Source organism: Chinchilla lanigera, unplaced genomic scaffold (assembly GCF_000276665.1).
Source record: "Chinchilla lanigera isolate Chin_1 unplaced genomic scaffold, ChiLan1.0 scaffold00021, whole genome shotgun sequence".
Lineage (NCBI taxonomy): Eukaryota > Metazoa > Chordata > Mammalia > Rodentia > Chinchillidae > Chinchilla > Chinchilla lanigera.
The window spans coordinates 20943595-20960944 of NW_004955422.1; the positions used below are offsets into that span (position 1 = coordinate 20943595).

At 55.8% G+C, this 17350-nt stretch overlaps 2 protein-coding genes across 6 annotated transcripts in view; one reads left to right on the forward strand and one right to left on the reverse strand.

The window, feature by feature from the left end:
• Macrod1 (MACRO domain containing 1) overlaps window positions 1-17350 on the forward strand; it is a 140043-nt gene that overhangs the window by 37189 nt on the left and 85504 nt on the right. The window lies entirely within an intron of this gene.
• On the reverse strand, window positions 1281-15024 carry Flrt1 (fibronectin leucine rich transmembrane protein 1). Of its 3 annotated transcripts, none has more exons than XM_005384647.1 (2): window positions 14098-15024; window positions 1281-4006 (listed from the first exon to the last, which is right to left on the reverse strand). In XM_005384647.1, exon 2 carries the CDS (start codon window positions 3955-3957, stop codon window positions 1933-1935), a length of 2025 nt encoding a protein of 674 aa, XP_005384704.1. In that variant the 5' UTR covers window positions 3958-4006; window positions 14098-15024; the 3' UTR covers window positions 1281-1932. The 3 variants fall into 3 exon arrangements, with proteins under 3 accessions (XP_005384704.1, XP_005384703.1, XP_005384705.1); XM_005384646.2 differs by lacking the exon at window positions 14098-15024 and adding an exon at window positions 7582-8305; XM_005384648.2 differs by lacking the exon at window positions 14098-15024 and adding an exon at window positions 6837-6873.

Genomic DNA, 17350 nt, shown 5'->3' on the forward strand with positions numbered 1-17350 from the left:
CCTTTTGGTGGTGACAGATCCCTGGGCTGCAATGGGAGCCTGCGCCTCCCTCCACTTCTCCAGAGGAGCAGCGGGAACATTGCTTTCAACCCACCTCTTCGCTGAAGGGCCAGTTGGCTCTTTGAATGTCCAACAGGCAGACAGCGCTTGGGCACGTCGCAGGCAGCCCTGTGATCGCTGCCTGGTCTCTTCTTCCTGCCTTTTCTTTGGTCCAAGTGGCAGAGGCTTTTTGAAAACGCCACTGCCAGGAGCAGACCTTCTCATCCTCCTGCCCTTGGAGCAGTGCCTCTGCTTTGATGTCGTTTTTTCCTGGTGCGGGGCAAGAGACACATTGACAGATGGTGACCTCAGCTCCCCAAGTACAGGATGCAGCAGCCATCGGAACCCCAGGCACCATGCTTCCCTCCTTTTCAGATCTGCTGTCATTATTTCATCATCGTTTTAATCTCATGGCTCGCCACACTGCACTGTCAGTTGATAAATGATAGTGACATTGATTCCAGAGGGAGAAAATAAAATCTTAGCTCTTCTGAGGGCCCCAGTTGGAACCCTTTTGGAGGCTGACATTTTTAGAAAGAGATCTGGTCTCTCTCTCAGGAGTGGACACGGCTGTTTTCTACACGGGTGTGTGTGTGAGGGTTGATGTCTCCCAAAGAGTTTCTGAAATTTTTCTTTTTCTGGGCTTTGTTTGAGCAGCCATGGAAACCAAAAGGTCTAACCAGCGGATACATATATATGGATATAAAAAAGTCCCTGCACTAATTACCTATCCAGGAGGAAGCACGAGTAAACCCTATTGAGGTGATTGTATCTGTCGGCGAGGAGAAGCATGAGGGCCTGGGTATCAAAAGGAAGCTTTTCTCTACATCAGAAAGGACAGCGGCCCAGCTCTGGCCCTCGCTGAGCCACCTTGCCGGGGAAGTACAGGTCTCTGCCTCTAGGAACAGCAACGCCCTCACCCAGTCCACAGCTCTTCCCTCCACCTCACGCCCACCGCTGACACATGGGCTACTTACTCAATGATTTCTAGGAGAAAGCAACATTTTTTTTTTTTTGCAATTCTATTGTCTTAGGAAATGGTTAAGAACTGACCCAAGAAGTGCTGTAAGGACGGTGTACGTGGCTCTATCTACCCATCTGCACTGAGAGACAGGACACACAGACAGACGGGCAGACAGACGCACCTCCACGTGGCAGGGAAAGCTACGGCTTCCATCAGGGCTTCTACGGAGGATGGTGCGTGGAACTGGAGAGTGCTCAGCATAGGAAGAAAAAAGTTCGATTTTTTTTCCTTTTTAATTGACTATATTAATTGTTCCAAGAATGCAGTGAAAGACTTTCTCTTTCTGCAAATCTGTCAGGGAAATGGCATGGAAAGAACCAGAAAAGAGATTTCAGGACAATATCTCCATAGCAAAAGATCTTTTCTTTGCCTCTCTTCTTTGTGAGGCGCCTGAAAACCTTCCATCGCATCGCTGCCTGTGAGCAGCTGGCAGCGGGATGCTGGGCGGGGGCCTGTGTGTCGGTGGCTTCTCTCTGACGGTTCTTTTGTGACGGCCCCAAACAGAGTGCAAGGAGTACACAGATGTTGTACAGATAGTATCTTTCCAGTTCAGGAAAAAAAATCCCCAACCCAACCCTTCCTTCGGTATTGTTTTTGTTCCTCCCTCCCTGGTTGGCATAATCTGGGATAAAGTATGTCTCCAACAATGTCAGATTCCCCTTCCTGCCCTCTATTCATTTAAAAAAATGTTTTTTCCCCTCCCACTGGTATATTCTAGAAAATCATCTACCTTTCCCAAACTTTGCTTTCTGCTGGGAGAGTCATCGTGGAATTTGTTTCTCTTCCTTGCTCTCTGGGATGGCAGTGGGCTGGGTAGAGCCGGGCGCCACTTGGGACGGCGGCCAGGGCCGGGACTCGGCCGGCTGGCATCATGTGTAGGAGTAGTCAATGTCAGGGATGCCCCCGTCCCGGTAGCCCCGCGTGGTACCGTAGCCGATGGTGTGTGTGCCTTTACAGAGACTGCTGCCGTTGGAGGGGAAGATGGTGTGGACCACATACTCCTCTTTGGCGCTGTATGGGTTGATGGGCAGCATCTGCAGCCCAGGGCCGCGGATCTCCAGGATGGAGTTATCCTTCTTGGTCCCCGACTCTATATAGTCATCCTTTTTCCTGCTGCCCCGGTTATAGGCCCTCTCCCGGGTCAGCAGCTCACCAGCCCTGTGCACATACCAGCAGATGGCCCCCAGGACCAGGAAGAGGAAGACGAGAGCCACGGCACCACCGATGATGCCTGCCAGGGGCAGCCCCACCATGGGGCCAGCATTCTGCTCCTGGTTGAGTGTGGTGGTGGGGCCGTAGCTGTCGGCCGTCTCTGCCTTGGCACACACGGGTGTTTCATCGGCTACATAGGTATTGCCAGTCTCCATGGTGACCATGCAGATGATGTAGGTGGACTTGGGTTCCAGGGCAGTGAGCAGGTACTCTGTCTTGTCCCCCTGCACCAGGGTCTCTGTGATGGAGCCCACTGCGGGGCTGTGGCCCAGGCGCAGCCAGCTGAGCCGGAAGGAAGAGGCAGGGAGCGTTGCCTTCCATGTGATGCGGATGGAATCTGCTGTCAGGGGCTTCACCTGGATGACCAGGGTCTTGGCGCCATCACCCGTGGCCATGGGGTAGTCGATGTTGGAGTCAGGGAGGCGTAGCCCTGGTCTCTTGGCCTTGAGGGTGAACAGCGAGCCCTGGGGCGTGGTGGCTGAGGCGTGGTTGCTGGCTGTGGTCTTGGCAGCTGCATTGGCTGCACCACCCTGTGACCCTGTCTCAAAGCACTCATCCATCTCGCTGGTGATGTCCTTGATGGCCATGCCCCGGACCTTCTCAGGGCCCTGGCACATAAGGCCCCGCACATTGACCACAGCCGCCCGGGCCTTCACCCAGTCCCGCAGCCACATGAGATTGCAGCCACAGAACCAGGGGTTATTCCTGAGTAGCAGCTGTGCTAGGTTGCCCAGGTCATCAAACAGGCCCCGGGGCAGTGTGGTGAGGTTGTTGTTGGACAGGTCCAGCCGCTCCAGCTCACGCATCTTGGCCAGTGTGTTGTAGGGGATGTGGCTGATGACGTTGTCTTGTAGGTACAGCTTCTGCAGGTGGGCGCTGGGCAGGTTGAGGGGTGGGGCGGCCAGAGAGTTACGTACCAGCGAGAGCTCTGTGAGATTCTGCAGGCGGCTGAAGGTGTCGTCGGCGATGCGCTGGTTGGCCAGCAGGTTGCCGTCTAGCACCAGGCGCCGCAGGCTGTGCAGTCCCTTGAAGGCATGCAGCGGGATGGTGGAGATGCGGTTGTCATCCAGCCGCAGCTCCTCCAGCGTGTGTGGCAGTCCCGGGGGGATGCTGCTTAGGTGGTTGCGGCTCAGGAAGAGCAGCTTGAGCTGTTTGCTGTCAGCGAAGGCGTCTTCCTCGATGCTCACGGTGGACACGGAGTTGTCGTCCAGGTGCAGCTTCTCCAGCAGTGGGATGCGGGCCAGCGAGTCCCTGGCAATGGTGCGCACATTGTTGTCCTGAAGGTGCAGCTCCCGCAGGGAGCGTGGCAGGTTGATGGGGAACTCATCCAGGTCGTTCTCATACAGGTAGATGACCTGCACGTTGACCTTGGTCTTGAGGTCTTGGGGGATGCCGGCGTTGTTGATCTGGTTGTTCTGCAGGTAGAGGGTGGTAGCGTCATCAGGGATGTCCGAGGGGATGGAGGTGAGCCCCCGGTCGTTGCAGTAGATGAAGCCGTTGTCACAGCGGCACACCGAGGGGCACGTGGTGCTGTCAATGACCTCTGTCAGGAAGGCAATGAGCCCATAGCAGAGGAACAGCCAGTCCCGCAGGTCCATGGTGGCCGTGGTCATCATGACAGTGGCTGTGACAGTTGCCATGGGCGTGGCGGTGGCGGTGGCAGTGGGGTGTGCCACCACCATGGTGGATGGCTGGGGGAGCCCGACGCCACCTGACGTGGAGCCTCCACACCTGCAAAGAACACAAGATAGGTACAGTGAGGATGAGTCAAGAACAGTGGCCCAGAGGGATCATGTGCCCACTTGCTGGCCAGAGGCACAAGTGAGCTTTATGGCTGAGGTCAGACTCCAGTGGCACCCCGTTCTTCCTGGCTTGATATTGTTTTTGTTTCTGGGACAGGGTCTTGCTATGCAGTCCAGGCTGGCCTTGAGCTCACTTTGTAGCCCAGGCTGGTCTCGAACTCGCAACGATCCTCCTGCCTCAGCCTGTCGAGTGCTGGGATTACAGGCGTGCACCACCACGCCTGGCTTCTGCCTTGATATTGAACGTTAGCTGGAGCGAAGCCCATACTGTGCGCCTCAGAGAGGCAAACTGAGTGCCTGCCAGGCCGTGGTTTGGGCTGTTCCTTCCAAGACTGCACCTCTCAGCCTGTCTTTATGGCTTATCCTAGAGCCGCTGGTCAATGTTGATGGGATGGATTTAGGGCATGTTTTATGGACTCGGAGCCACAGTTTCTCAATGGAACGGGGAACACACATCACTCTCTGGCACAGGCCCAGAGTCTGAAGGCAAAGCTTGCTTCTGGAAAGCCAGTGAGCTCAGAAAAGGGGCATCACTGGAACCTGCCAGAGGGAGCTGCCAGCGTCGTCACTGGTGAGCAGTGGAGAGCGCAGGGCTTCATTGTCTGGTGGTAAAACACCACCGCCTGTTTGTCACTCGTACATTTTACAGACAGAAGGAGGAGGTGTCAACAGAGCTGCCTTCTCGTGTATTTACAGAAATTGCTTCGTATCAAAGGCGCCCTTCCTAGCTCAGTGTTCCTGCTGTGTGGGAAACTGTTCAGCACCTTGCTCCCTTCCCGAACCATGAAACTTACAGTGATTCCAAAAAAAAAAGTATATATACACACTAATGTATGTATCAGCTTTGTTGCATTTTAAAAAATGAGACAAATAAAAGGGGAGGGAGGTGTTGTCTGCGCTCTGAGAGAATTATCTGCAAGGTGTAATTTCAGTTTTCACAAATAGAAAAATTGCTGCATAGATTTTTTTTCATATTATTTTACTGTTCATAGTGGTAAAAAAAAAAAAAAAACACAATCAATTAAAAGAAAATATCTTTCAGCCTCAGTAGGGAAGGCGTCTTCGTGCCCCTGGCAAAGGTCTGTTGTTACACAAGTGGGGCCAGGAAGGCTTTGGTAGTGGGACCGAGGGGAGGCTGAAGCCTGAGAGGGTAGCCCTGGAGTTCGGAGCAGAGCCTGGACCCACTGAATGAGCCCATGGGGGCCTCACTCTCACGGTGCAGTAACTGAGTGCGTCCATTTCTCAACCATGCCAAACCCCTCTCGCTTCTCTATTCCTGGGTTTCTCCTCTCCATCCAGCAAACTTCTCTGCATCCTTCAGCACCCAGTTCAAATGTCCCCTCTGCTAGGTCTTCCAGATGCCCCAGATAGAGCTTCCTTTGCTTTGACCACCTACTCATCCATGCGTCAGTCTGTCCATTGGTCCATCTATGCATCCATCCACCCACCCAACTACCTATCCAACCTCTTTCCATCTACCTTCCCACCTATCCATCCACTGTCTACCCACCTGTCCACCCACCTTCCATTCATCCCCCACCCAACCACCCACCCATCCATGCATCTGTCTGTTCATCCATCCACTAGATCTTTACTAAGCATCCAGTGTGTACCAACCCCTGGGATCCCATTTTAGTGGGATGGTTGTTCAAACCATAATCAGCCTGTGCTTAGAGCTTTCTGAATATGTAAGTCATTAAACCCTCCAACAACATGAGCTTGGTGCCCTCTCGTCCCATGTAACAGACAAGAAAATTACAGCTGCGTGACACTCACTTACTCAAGGCCACTTGAAATGTGATGAGAAACCAGCCTATCTGGGGCATAAGCCGGAGTCTTGGCCACCACCAGCTTGTGGCTGTCCACAGGCTGTGGGTCACACTGATGAGTGACTGGTTTTTAATATCCCTGACTAAACTGCAGGTGCTTAAGGGTAGGGACCATGGCCTGGGTGGGTCTAGTGTGGAGTGGCAATAGGACAGAACGGACTGTTCCTGTGGTCTCAGCTCCAGGGCCTCCTAGGGCCCTGGGTTTGCCCAGGCCGACACATGGACCTCACATAGGTCCCGGTGACCTGGGTCTATAAGGTGGACTGAGGGCCGATTGAGTACCAGCCAGCGCTACCCAAGCTGGAACCCCGTGAGCTGGCACCCAGCCAGCTCCTGGACTAGAGGATGAGGCGCCTCTCAAAGAGAGCAGAGGTCAGAGAGCTGGGACACTTGGCCCTCCTGCCAGTGCTGACTGGCCCAAGGCTGAGGACAACTGCCTACCCCCTCCTACCCCCAGCCCAGGCCCTGAGTCACGGGCTGGCCCTAGGATTTGGCTGTTGACTTTGTGTCCTTGGTGATGCCTGTCTGAGCCCCTGGTACCCCAGCTGGCCCCAGCAGGGCTGCTTGGGTCTCTCGTCTCCATTCCTGAGCCTTTCAACACATTCTCTAGCCCTGTGTCCCCTCCTGGGTGTCTAGAGCCACCTGGTAGATTCCTCATATTACTCCTCTGTCCAGAGCCCTCTACAACCATCACGGTAGCTGTCAAGGCCCCATGGGACCTGCTGCAGCACCCCAGTGGCCTTGTCCACTGTATTCCTCCCTCACTGCAGGAGCCAGGCACACCCTGCTACCCTGGGGCCCTTGCACATGCCGTTCCCTCTGCCTGAAGCTCATCCCAGATTCACATACTCACTGCCTCCCCACCTTCCCTTCCCTTCCCTCACCACGCTATGCAAAACCATGACCCCAGTCGGATATGGTGGCACACACCTGTAATCCCAGTACTCAGGAGGTTGAGGCAGGAGGACTGCTGCAAGTTCGAGGCCAGCCTGGGCTATGTAGTGAGTTCAAAGATGCTTGAACTATATACTGAGACCCTGTCTCAAAAAACCAAACCAAAATCAAAACCCAAAACCATGACCCCAAGACACTGCTTCTGTCAATATAGTGTTTACCATCAACTACTGTGCTGCTCGATTAAAAAAAAAAAAAATTGTCTGAAGCAGGGTGTGGTGGTGCACACCTGTAATCCCAGCTACCAGGTGGGCAGAGGCAGGAGAATTACAAGTTTAAGGCTGGCCTGGGCAATTTAGTGAGGCCCTGTCTCAGAATATAAAGTAAAAAAGGCTATAATGTAGCTCAGTGGTAGATTGTCCCTGGGTTCAATCCCAAGTACCACAAAAGATAAAAAGGCAGGCAGTATAAAGGCACAGATTTGGGGGTGTCTTCTCCATGGGGCCCAGCCCACCAGTTGATACATAGCAGAAGTTTGCTAAATGTTTCTAAGAAACTGTTATTGACCTATCCTTTAGATGAGGGAACCAAGGCAGGAAGAGACCTACTCTGGTCCAGAGGCTGGAGGCTCATTTGCCCCCAGCCTGCCTGGCCCTGACCGTGGGGCAGTGCTGTTCTCCATGAGCCTCCTGCCTGCTTTGCCCACCATCCAAGCAGAGTGGGGCAGGTGTGGGTGTCACAGGCTGCTCAGCCCTCACTCCGTCACCCTACTTCTCCTCACCTCGGGAAACTGGCATAGTACAGGTTTGAAGGGAGCAGAGGGAGGTGTGCAGACCCATGCCGGCCTTCAGAGGACAGGGACAAACCCAGGCACTGGGGAGCACCTCGGTCCAGGCCACGCCCACTTCCTCCTCACAGGCAGTGGTCTGTCACATCACACAGGTGCTCAGCCCCCTAGGCTCGGTCCCAGCCAGCCCAGGCTCCTGGCTGCACAGCTCTCCCTTCTGCAGAGCCAGGGCTGTGAAGGTCACTGTTTCCAGTGGCTCATGACAGAGGCAGATGAGCAGGGCAGGTGTTGGGGACGGGGAGGTGCAGGTCTCTCAAGGGCCGCCCGGCCTTGGTCCCTGGGGTCTGAGCACGGGGATACATCTACCCAGGCCCAGCGTCTGACTGGAGAACACACACCTCTGGTCTTTCAGCTCTGCATCCGGCATGGGGGACACGGCGGCCTCTGCCCTTAGCTGTTCCGGGGCCGCGCCCCGAGCAGGGGCCAGGCTTGTTAAGGCCAAGCCACGGCCAGCCACTGCGCTCTGGCATGGACATCTGTTCCTAGCACCCGCTCAGCTCACGGCCAGTCCCAGCCCCCAGAGGCCCAGCATCATAATAGAGTCTAAATTGCACCTTTCAGAGATGCTTGATGGATAACAGAGAAGCATTTGGGAGGCAGGGACCCAAGGCCTTTCCGTTCCCCTGTCTGCCGGCTCATCCATCTTGGCCGGTGTCTCTCCTGCCACCCCCTTCCCCAAGGCCGGCCCTCCAGCTCTGGGAACAGGGCTGACAGTGGTGGGGAGGGAGACAGCACGCCTCGGAGAGCTTTTAATTGTCCGGGTGCCTGGTGGCCTTTTTATTTCCTTGTTGTGTGTTTGATAGTTTATGTGACCATCAAATTAAACCTGGTAAATTGCCCATTTTTACGGGATCACTTGTCATCGTCATGCAGATCCTGCGGACTCCAGCGTGGTGTGAGTTACGACCCGCCAGCTCTGTGACTGACAGCAGGATCCTTGGCACCGCTGGAAGGGGTGGGGGCTGGGAGCAGTGAGGGGCTCATGCTGGAGGTATCCAGGACCTCCCCCTTATCTCCGGGTGGCCTGGGCATCATTCTAGACATTCTTTTAATAACTGGCTCCTGCTGCCTTCCAGGGCAGAGGATCCTGGGTTCAAGGCCAGCCTCTGCTTCTTCAGGCTGAGTGACATTGAGTATGTTGCTTGCCCTCTCTGAGCTGCAGCTTCCATATCTATATGTGTGGTCACTATCGTTGCCCTTAAAACTGAGAATTCAGTGAGATTACACATGCAGAGTATCACCTGGTAAGGGCAGCCTGTGTGTCCTGATGTGCAAAGTTTAAAAACTGCTCTAACTCTCTGGCTGTCCCCCACTCCCACCCTGGCATACCTATCTAGTTTCTGTGTTAACTTGTGCGCCCCACCTCACCCCTTTTGTGGTATTGGGGATTGAATCCAGTGTCTTCATACTGAGCTTCATGCCCTACCTTTTGTTTGTTTGTTTGTTCGTTGTTTTTGAGATACGGTCTTGCTATGTAGTTCAGGCTGGCTTTGAATTCACTATGTAGCCTGGACTGACTTCAAACTCACAGCATTCTCCTGTCTCAGCCTCCCAAGAGCTGGGATTACAGGCATGTGCCACCACACCTGACCGATGCCCAGCCTTTTAAACACTTTTTTGTTTTGAGACATGATCTCATTAAATTGCTAAGTGGCCTACCCTCGGCTCAGACTTGTGACCCTCTGTCATAGCTCATGGTCACCTATTGTACAGAACCTGCTGTGCTCTGAGGTAAGTCCTTTCCCTCTCAGACCTGCCGCTTCCTGTTCTGTCAGTAGGATACAGTGGCCGGGCCTGAGGTCCCAGGGGCCCAGAAGTCCTGTCCAGGACTCCTGGAAGGTCTAACCTAGGTCCACTTCCACAGTGCCCCCAAAGTAGGCTTGGGCCTAGGTGGACCTCTTGCTCAGCAGCCAGGCTGGCCCTGCTGGTGGGTCTGGGCCTCCCCACCCCAGTGTGTAAATAAGTGATCAGGTCCACCCCTCACCTCCTTCATGACACCCCCACCCCCACTTGACATCCTCATCTCCTTTCTCCCCACCCTCTGTAGTGCTCCCCAAGCTGCCCGGTGCAGAACTCCTCTGCGGGTCCACTGTGGGAGGGGAGGAGACTGCAGGCTCTCCTGGTTCCCTGGGTTTGGGGAACGGTCAGGGATCAGGAGCTGAGCGGCTGTATACATCTTGAAACTTGGACTAGTTTCACGGAGCCTGCCCCTGTTGCTCGAAGCCTGTGCCCACTGCTCAGCCTTTGCTGGGGATGCCAGCTGCAGCCTCCTGGCTGTCACAGGATCTGGCAATGCTGTTTTCTAATCACAGTACTTCCTGAAGCTAGCAAGGAAACAAACACCATCCCTGTGGCCCCTGGCCTAGGTCCTTTTTCTCCAGCTGCCCCATCCCTGGCGTGGGGGTCACAGATAGGGTAATCCTGAATCTGTGACATGTTTGTAGGGAAGGACAAACATGCTCAAGCAGATGCAAAATTTTTCAAGCTACGTAGTGGAGGGCAATGTCTACCACACCCCGTCTCCTGTTAAGGCTGTGAGCTCCTTCACTCTGGCTGGGCAGGTCTTAGGAACCTGGCTGTCCAGGTGGCCTGGCATTGGCATGTAGCTGCTGCAGACCCCTGGGTCCTCCAGCTCCCACCTTGTTCCAGTCTCCGGTGGGGTCTCTGGCGGGTGCTGTCCCTTCAACAGGAATCCCTTGGGCCTTTCCCTTAGCGTCCCAGGCCCTCGTGGACACTGAGGTGGGAGTGAAGTGTGCAGAGCAGGACCTAGATGGAAGCAGTCTCAGCCCTGGAGGGGAAAGACTGGCAGGACCCAGGCCATAGGGCGCAGCAGCTATTGCCACTACCATGGCAGGGCAGCCTCCGCCTCTGTGATGGGGCCTCAGTAAACCTTTGTTTAAATTACGAAAGAGGGGCTGGGGATTTAGCTCAGCGGCACAGTGCCTGCCTGGCAAGCGCAAGGTTGTGAGTTCGATTCCTGGTACCAGAAAAAAACTAAATTACTGAAGGACCCCATGGTTTCTCACCTGGTCACTACTTCTGGGGGCTCAGCTACAAGTAGGACTGTGGGAAAGTCCACCTGCACCCTAGTGCTCGGGGAGGCCTGGGGAGAGCACCCGTCTTGGAAGCCTCTCACCCACAAAGCCATCAGCCCAGGGGCCTGCCTGTGCGCACTCCAGCTCCTCAGCCTGCTATGGGGTGGCCTCAGGTCTCAGGTCTTCATCTGTAAAATGGGGCCAGAAAGGACCCACTTGCCTGGGCCCTCGTGAAGATCAAGGAGGTTGCTTTCAGCACCTGGCAGAGCAGTGTTGGGGAAGAAGCTGCTGCTGTTGCAGTGGGCAGCGACGGATGTGTGAGTTGCCGGCAGTGGAAGGGAACCTGAGACTTGCATGTGAGGGTTTTCGCTAAGCCCTCCTGGCAGATGCCCCTGGCCTGCATGCCCACCTGGGGCACCCTCTCGGGGTGGGGGTGGGTGGGGGTGTGTATGCTGTGACTTTCAAGGACACTCTGAGTCTGCCTCCATGGGGTGGCAGACAGCCTCGCCCATCACCCCAAACAGCTGCACTCCTCATCTCGTCCAGTCACGATACCCGGAACTTGTGATGTGTGGGGGTGGGGGTGGAAGTGGGGGTTCTTCTAAAACCTAAAGTTAATTATTTTTCTAATTTCATGCTGCATGCATTATGCATCAGCTGTTATCGCTGGCGGTAATGATAATTGCAGACAGGTATGCAAATCCACTAAAAATGCACGGCGAGTTCGCCTAACCGCGTGGGCCGTCAGGGCGGTGCCAATGCCAGGCGATGGGATGTCCTGAGCTTCAGAGACGGTGAATCACTTTAAAAATAAGACTTTAAAATTGTGTCTTAGGAGGTTAATTATATTGATAATAATGTTCGATATTAAACTGTGCAGGGCCAGGAAGGGATAGAGGGATGAAAGGAGACACGTGTAATTTTGTTTCTTTCTCTTGGCATTATTCAATAAGATGTTCTTCTACCTGGTATTTCTGCCACTGTCCATTGGTAGTAAAGCTGCCTAGAATGAGACTTAATTCCTTTGGGGAAGCAAAAAACAAAGCCCTGTGGAATTTTAGAGGGGAGAAGAGAGGCCTAAGGGCTTTTCTTTTGGGAGACCAAGGAGGAGGAAGAGAGAGGCCGGTGGCAACAGGGCTAGTGACAATGCCCAAGATTAGGCTTGGCCATGGCATCTATGCTGCTGGGCTCCTCTGTCACCAGAAGGGTCCTGGGCCACGGTGAGGAGCCCAGAGAGAGAAGCAGGTGCGCAGCAGCTGGGGACGACTAATGAGGCACTGCTCCTAAACACAGGGCTGGCACCACCATGGGAGGAGGAGGTCTCCCTGGAGCTTCCCTAACAGGTGGGAGGCAGGCTCTACTCCAGTTGGGACCCCCCCCCCAATTTATCAGCATTTTCTCAGTCACCCACTGATTGTGTGGCTCCTCCCACTAGGTGTAAACTCTTGCAGTCAGGAAGCCTGGCACAGAAGGGGCTCAGTCATCACTGGCTGAATGAATGAACGAGGCCCCAGAACCTGAGACCCAGGGCTGGGCCATGGGAAGAAGGAGGCTGGGCCCTGAGTGTCTTGTTCTGGGAGGTCATCCTGACTAGATGCCTTGGCCACAACCGCCTGAAGAGGCAAAGCGACTGGTGTGAATCATGCCACAGGTGGTAAGAGAGCTGGGCACTTGCTGTCTAGTGCTCTGCCCTCCCAGCTGCCCATGGGATCCGCAGCCCAAGAGGGAGCCCTACCCACCTCAGTATGGGTGGTAGTCCCCAAGCATCTGAGGTTGGCTCTGCTTCCCTCTGTGTGACCCTCACCCCTTCCTGCCCACCCCTTGTGTACACACAGGGTGGAGTCTGCCTTGCAGGACCCTAAATTGGATTTGGAGATGGGTCTGCTTTTTATGGATGAGGGCCCAGTGTGCAGGGAGGGGCAGGCCTAGGAGAGGCAGACAGTCCTCCCTGGCCCACCTCCTCTGGCATTGGCACTGAATTCTCAAACCCTTTCCAGGGGCTTGGTGGGACAGTGATGGCGGGCACTACCCAACTTAAGCAGGGCCTCATGCTGGCTGCTTGCTGCCGCTAGTAAGTCCACAGACCCCTTGCGCCCAGTGGGCTCAGGCCTGTTAGTATGAGCAGTACCTGGCAGCATCCCCTTTCAGCTGGCCACAGCCGTTCAGGCCCCACTGCCCAGAGGAGAGGTGCTCTCAGGGAGGGGAAGGAGCCATCTGAGGCCACACACTCTGGACCCACAGTTGTGTGTGCTCCCAAAGCCCTTTTTGTTCCCTTCTGCTTTTCTGCCTTTGGGGTGCAGGGAAGCCTCAGCGCCTCTGCGCAGATTCCCCATCAGGTCTTCTGGCAGCTGCTCCCCTCTGCGGAGCAATTACCCCTGGCCCCTCCTTGGGGCTAGAAGGGGGGGGACAAGTGCTGGGCAGCCAGGCAGGGATGCCAGGAGGAGGAGGAAGGAGTATGGCAGGGCATGGGCCGAGCCCAGCTCAGTGCCTCGCGGCCTGCTGCCTGCCGGCTGGCGCGCCTTTATAATAAATAACAGCAAATAGCCCATCCGCAGGGCATCTTTCACGCCGGTGGCTAATAACACGGCTATTAATGCCCCCGCAGACAGCGTGCGCGCTGCGCTGTGCTGACGGATGTCCCGGCCCTGGTGCAGTCATAAATCAGCCCCTCTCCTGGGGCAGAACGCGAGGGAAGTGTCATTTTCCATCTTGGTAATGAATCGGGGCTTCCCTGCCCTGCCCAGGGCGCTGCTGGCTGCTCACTGCTTGGGGATGCCTAGGATTTGTGTTTATGGAGGCGTGGCTCCTCACCCCTCCACACCCCCAGCCCAAGCAGGAGAGCGCTCACAGTCTGCTGTTCCACCTTGGGGCGCTCACTGCCGCATCTGGGCTTCAGCTGGAAGGTGGAATAGACAATCCCATGGACTACCAGGAGCTGGGTGACAGCTTGAGTTCACTCTACCCTGGGTGTATGTGGCCATAGCAGGGACAGACTGGGGTGGAAAGGACTTGTGGGCTCCCTCCAGTTCAAGGGCAACCAGTGCCAGACCAGAAGCCCAGGCCCCCAAAGCACCTGCTCAGACTTACAGCAAGGGCAGAACTGGTAGCCCAGCAATCCAGGAGGAAAGGCATTTACAGGAGACCCCCAGCTGTGGTTCAGTCCAGAGGTGCTTGTACCCAGTGTCTGCCTACGCCTGGTGGGGCCAGTAGCATGGGTCTCCCAGGCAGCAAATGAGCCCGACTGCCTGGACCAGTGAGTGTCATGCTTTGTGAAATTGCGTAGGGCGATGCTCTGAAACAGTCCTGTGGGGACCAGCCTGGGACAGGGCCTTAGGGGGTGGGACCCAGCCATCTCCCTCATTCCCAATGATGAGCCTGAGAGGGCCACTCCCATCTCAGTGTCCCTCAGCCTTACCTCCTTGCTGCCACAGCTCTTGGGCTGCAGGGTCCCACCGAAGTAGCTGCTCCTGAGGCCCTTGCTGACGTCGCTCGTAGGGACACCGTGAGCCCAGGCCACCCTCACATTGCTGCCCCTGTGGCCCTAACAGGCCAAGAGCTGCTTGGAGTGCAGACTACAGCCTGGGTACACTGGCAGTGTGGGGGACACTGGAGGCTCAGGAAGGGGATCCTGTGCTTTTCTGGCTTCTGGGCCCCCCGTTCAGATGAGGCTGCAGGTCCCGGGCAGCATCCTTGGCCCCTTAGTCCATCTGGAGCGAGGGGCCTTCGATCGGGGGGCACAGGGACACCCTGTGCGGCCCCGGGGGCTTGGAAGTGGGGCCCGAGGGTGTTCTGGCCCCCTGCTCCCGGGGCATGCCCCACGCCGCCCCAGGGGGTGGCCTCTCCTGCCTTGCCACTTCCTCGGCCCTCTTTCAACTTTCACCCTTTGTCCGCAGGCTGCACCTCCTCTGAAAGGCCGCTGCGTGCCTTTTAACCCCTTTTTCTTTACCAAGGTTTTTTTTTTCTTCTCTCTCTCTCTTTTTTTTTTAAATCCCTTTAAGTCACTTGGCAGAATGGGCTCGGTGCAGAGAGCGTTCTTGCGTGACAGAGCTGAGAGGGAGCCACTCTCCAAAGAATCGGTATTCCTGCCACTCAGGCTGTGTCTCCGGGGGAAGGAGGGGGTCCATTACCCCGCTGAGGAGTTCAGATGTTCACCGAGGAGCTGTCAGGCCCCACACACCCTGCTTTGGGAAGATGCTTTAGGGGGCTGGGGCTCAGTCCCGCATGGCTGCTCCCGTTCGCAGAGGTTTTCTTGCTGGAAGGCAGGAGGAGGGTTATTCTTGCTTCACCCCTGGTCTCGTCTGTCCAAAGCGGAGGCCTCTTCTCCCTCACTCCCTGCCTCCTCACCTGCCAAAGACAATACAAATGATCATGCCCAACAGAACTGAGGCCCAGGGGGGGACAAGCGCTGTCAGGGCTGCCAGGGCTGGAGATGGAACCCAGGCCCCCGCACATCTAGGCCAGCACTTAACCATCGAGCGACATCCCAACCCCACAGCCTATGATCTTTCTTAAACGCCACTTCCCTGGGAGCCTGGGACGGGGCTTAGCTTGCTGTCCCCCATCTCCTGTCTCTTCAGATCCACATAACCCGAGCAGCTGCTCTTGTGAGGGGCCCTTCCTTGCAGCTACCTAGTTTCCTTTTCTCTCTGAAAATGGAAGGGCTGGGAAGAGAATGATGATGTTTTGAAGCTCCCAGCCCTGCAGGGCCACCAGCCCAGCCCAGCTTTGCCTCTGTGCCCCCCAGTGCCTGCTCTTCTTGCTAAATGACATTCAAGGTTCCAACTGAGCCACCATGGCCTGGGCCTTCAGAACAAGTAACGCTTTTCCAGTCGTGGGAATTAGGGTCATTAGGGCCCCAGGAAGTTGGGTCTCCATGTCCCTGGCTTCCCTCTGCAGCCACCCCATCTCTTAGGCAGGGTGAGTCCTCCCCACCCCGGGGCCCTCCTGTTTCGCAGAGACCTGGGGTAAGGCAGGCTGTTCCCAGGAATCTGAAACAAAACAGCCCTCCCCACATAACTCTCATTAGAAGTGCCTTGTGGAAGGCCAGGGCCCTGGTGTCTGCATCCCCCTGCAGGAGCCCCTCTTTGGAAAAGGGCTTTCATTACACATCTGAGAGTGTAGACTCTGGTTTGAAATCGGATCCAGATGGGCTCTGCTGCATCTGGGCAATTTTCTTTGTGGGGCCGAAGGTGGCTGATTTGAGAAATGCTCGTTGTCTGGGGCTGTTAAAATGAAAACAAGGACATCTAGGGTGCATGATTAATAAGCCCAGCACCCAAGCAGGGAGTGGCTGCTCATGGGCTCACAGCTGGCAGCCCCTATGTAGAGGAAGGGTGTGTGGCCAGCGGGGTGCAGCGTGGAGAGGGTAAGGCGGGGGTTCTTAGCGGCCCCCAGAGGAAGGAGCTCCAAGGGCCGGCAGGCCTCTGTGACATCAGTCCTGAATGGCCAGGGTCTGGTCAGTGTTGTGGCTGCAGGTGCTGGAGTGGTGGGCATGGCCCCTGGGGAGGCCGGGGAGAGGGCTGGATAGGAGGGAAGCTGAGGACAGTCCCTGCATGAGGGGGAAGCAGCGACTCCAGCACAAACCCTTATTGCTATTACCACCCGCGTGATTTCATCCAATTATAAATTGTAATTTCTCTATGAAACCGAGAGATGGAAAGAGTCCAATGAGGTCATCTGCCTCTCTGGCCAGGGTGAGGAGTTGTTTTATTCTGCCGGGGGCGGGTGGGGGCGGATGAGCCTCCACATAGAGCAGCCCGTAGTCACATCCTGGGAGCCCCGCAGCTCCAGCTGCCTCCCTATGACACATGCGAACCACCCAAATGCTGCTTCTGGAGTCACGCATGCAGGAAGAAGGCAGGTCCCTGCTGGCGGCCCTAACACAGCACGCAGGACAGATGCCACATGGTTGGCGTCTCTACGATCCACAAGGCCTGGCCCCGGCTTCCCCATCGGGCTTCTGCCAAGCCCATCCCTGTGCTGTCCCCTCCTGTAAGAATCATCCCAAATGTCACCGCTCCTTCCCTGAACCCAGCCACGCAATCCCACAGACCATGGTGGCAATGACACAACATGATGAGAGGAATTCTCTCCCTGCCTTGAAGGGAGTACTGGAGGCTGGACACTCCTGCGCCTGGCTTGGTGCCACTGCACACAGTAGGTACCAGCGAACTCATTCCACTTCCTCATTTGGGAAACCAAAGGTCCGAACCAGGCTCCTGGTGCGCCTGTCCAGCTCTGTACACCCTTTGGCCTTCTCTAGGCCTTGTGGTCTCCTGGAGACAGTGCTCTGCCAATACTGGGCTCCTGGGGTGTCTCTGCCCTGGGTGGATGTGGCCTCGGAGGCATCAGGGGTGGTACTGGCTTTCCAAGTGAGCCCGGCTGGTGGTGGCTGGGAGTGTGTGCTCCCGGCAGCACTGTGGCTCTTCACACGGGGAATGCATAATGATCGTTAGTAGCCACCTGCATTCACTGAACCCAACATGGCTCAGGAATTAATATGGAAGTGGGCTCACTGGGCACGCTACCACCAGAGCCTGAAGCAGGCATACTACTAGATGGTGGGGCCCACAGCAGGCAAAGTTAGTGCTTAGCCAAAAACACAGGGACTCTGGGTCCCTGGGGATCAGTCACAGCGGCCCTCAATAGCCCTTGAAGGGCACCTGCTC

What these genes read in the sequence shown, in the direction of transcription:
- Flrt1 (XM_005384647.1), bottom strand. Translation starts at nt 3,957, where the DNA reads ATGGTGGTGGCACACCCCACTGCCACCGCCACCGCCACGCCCATGGCA.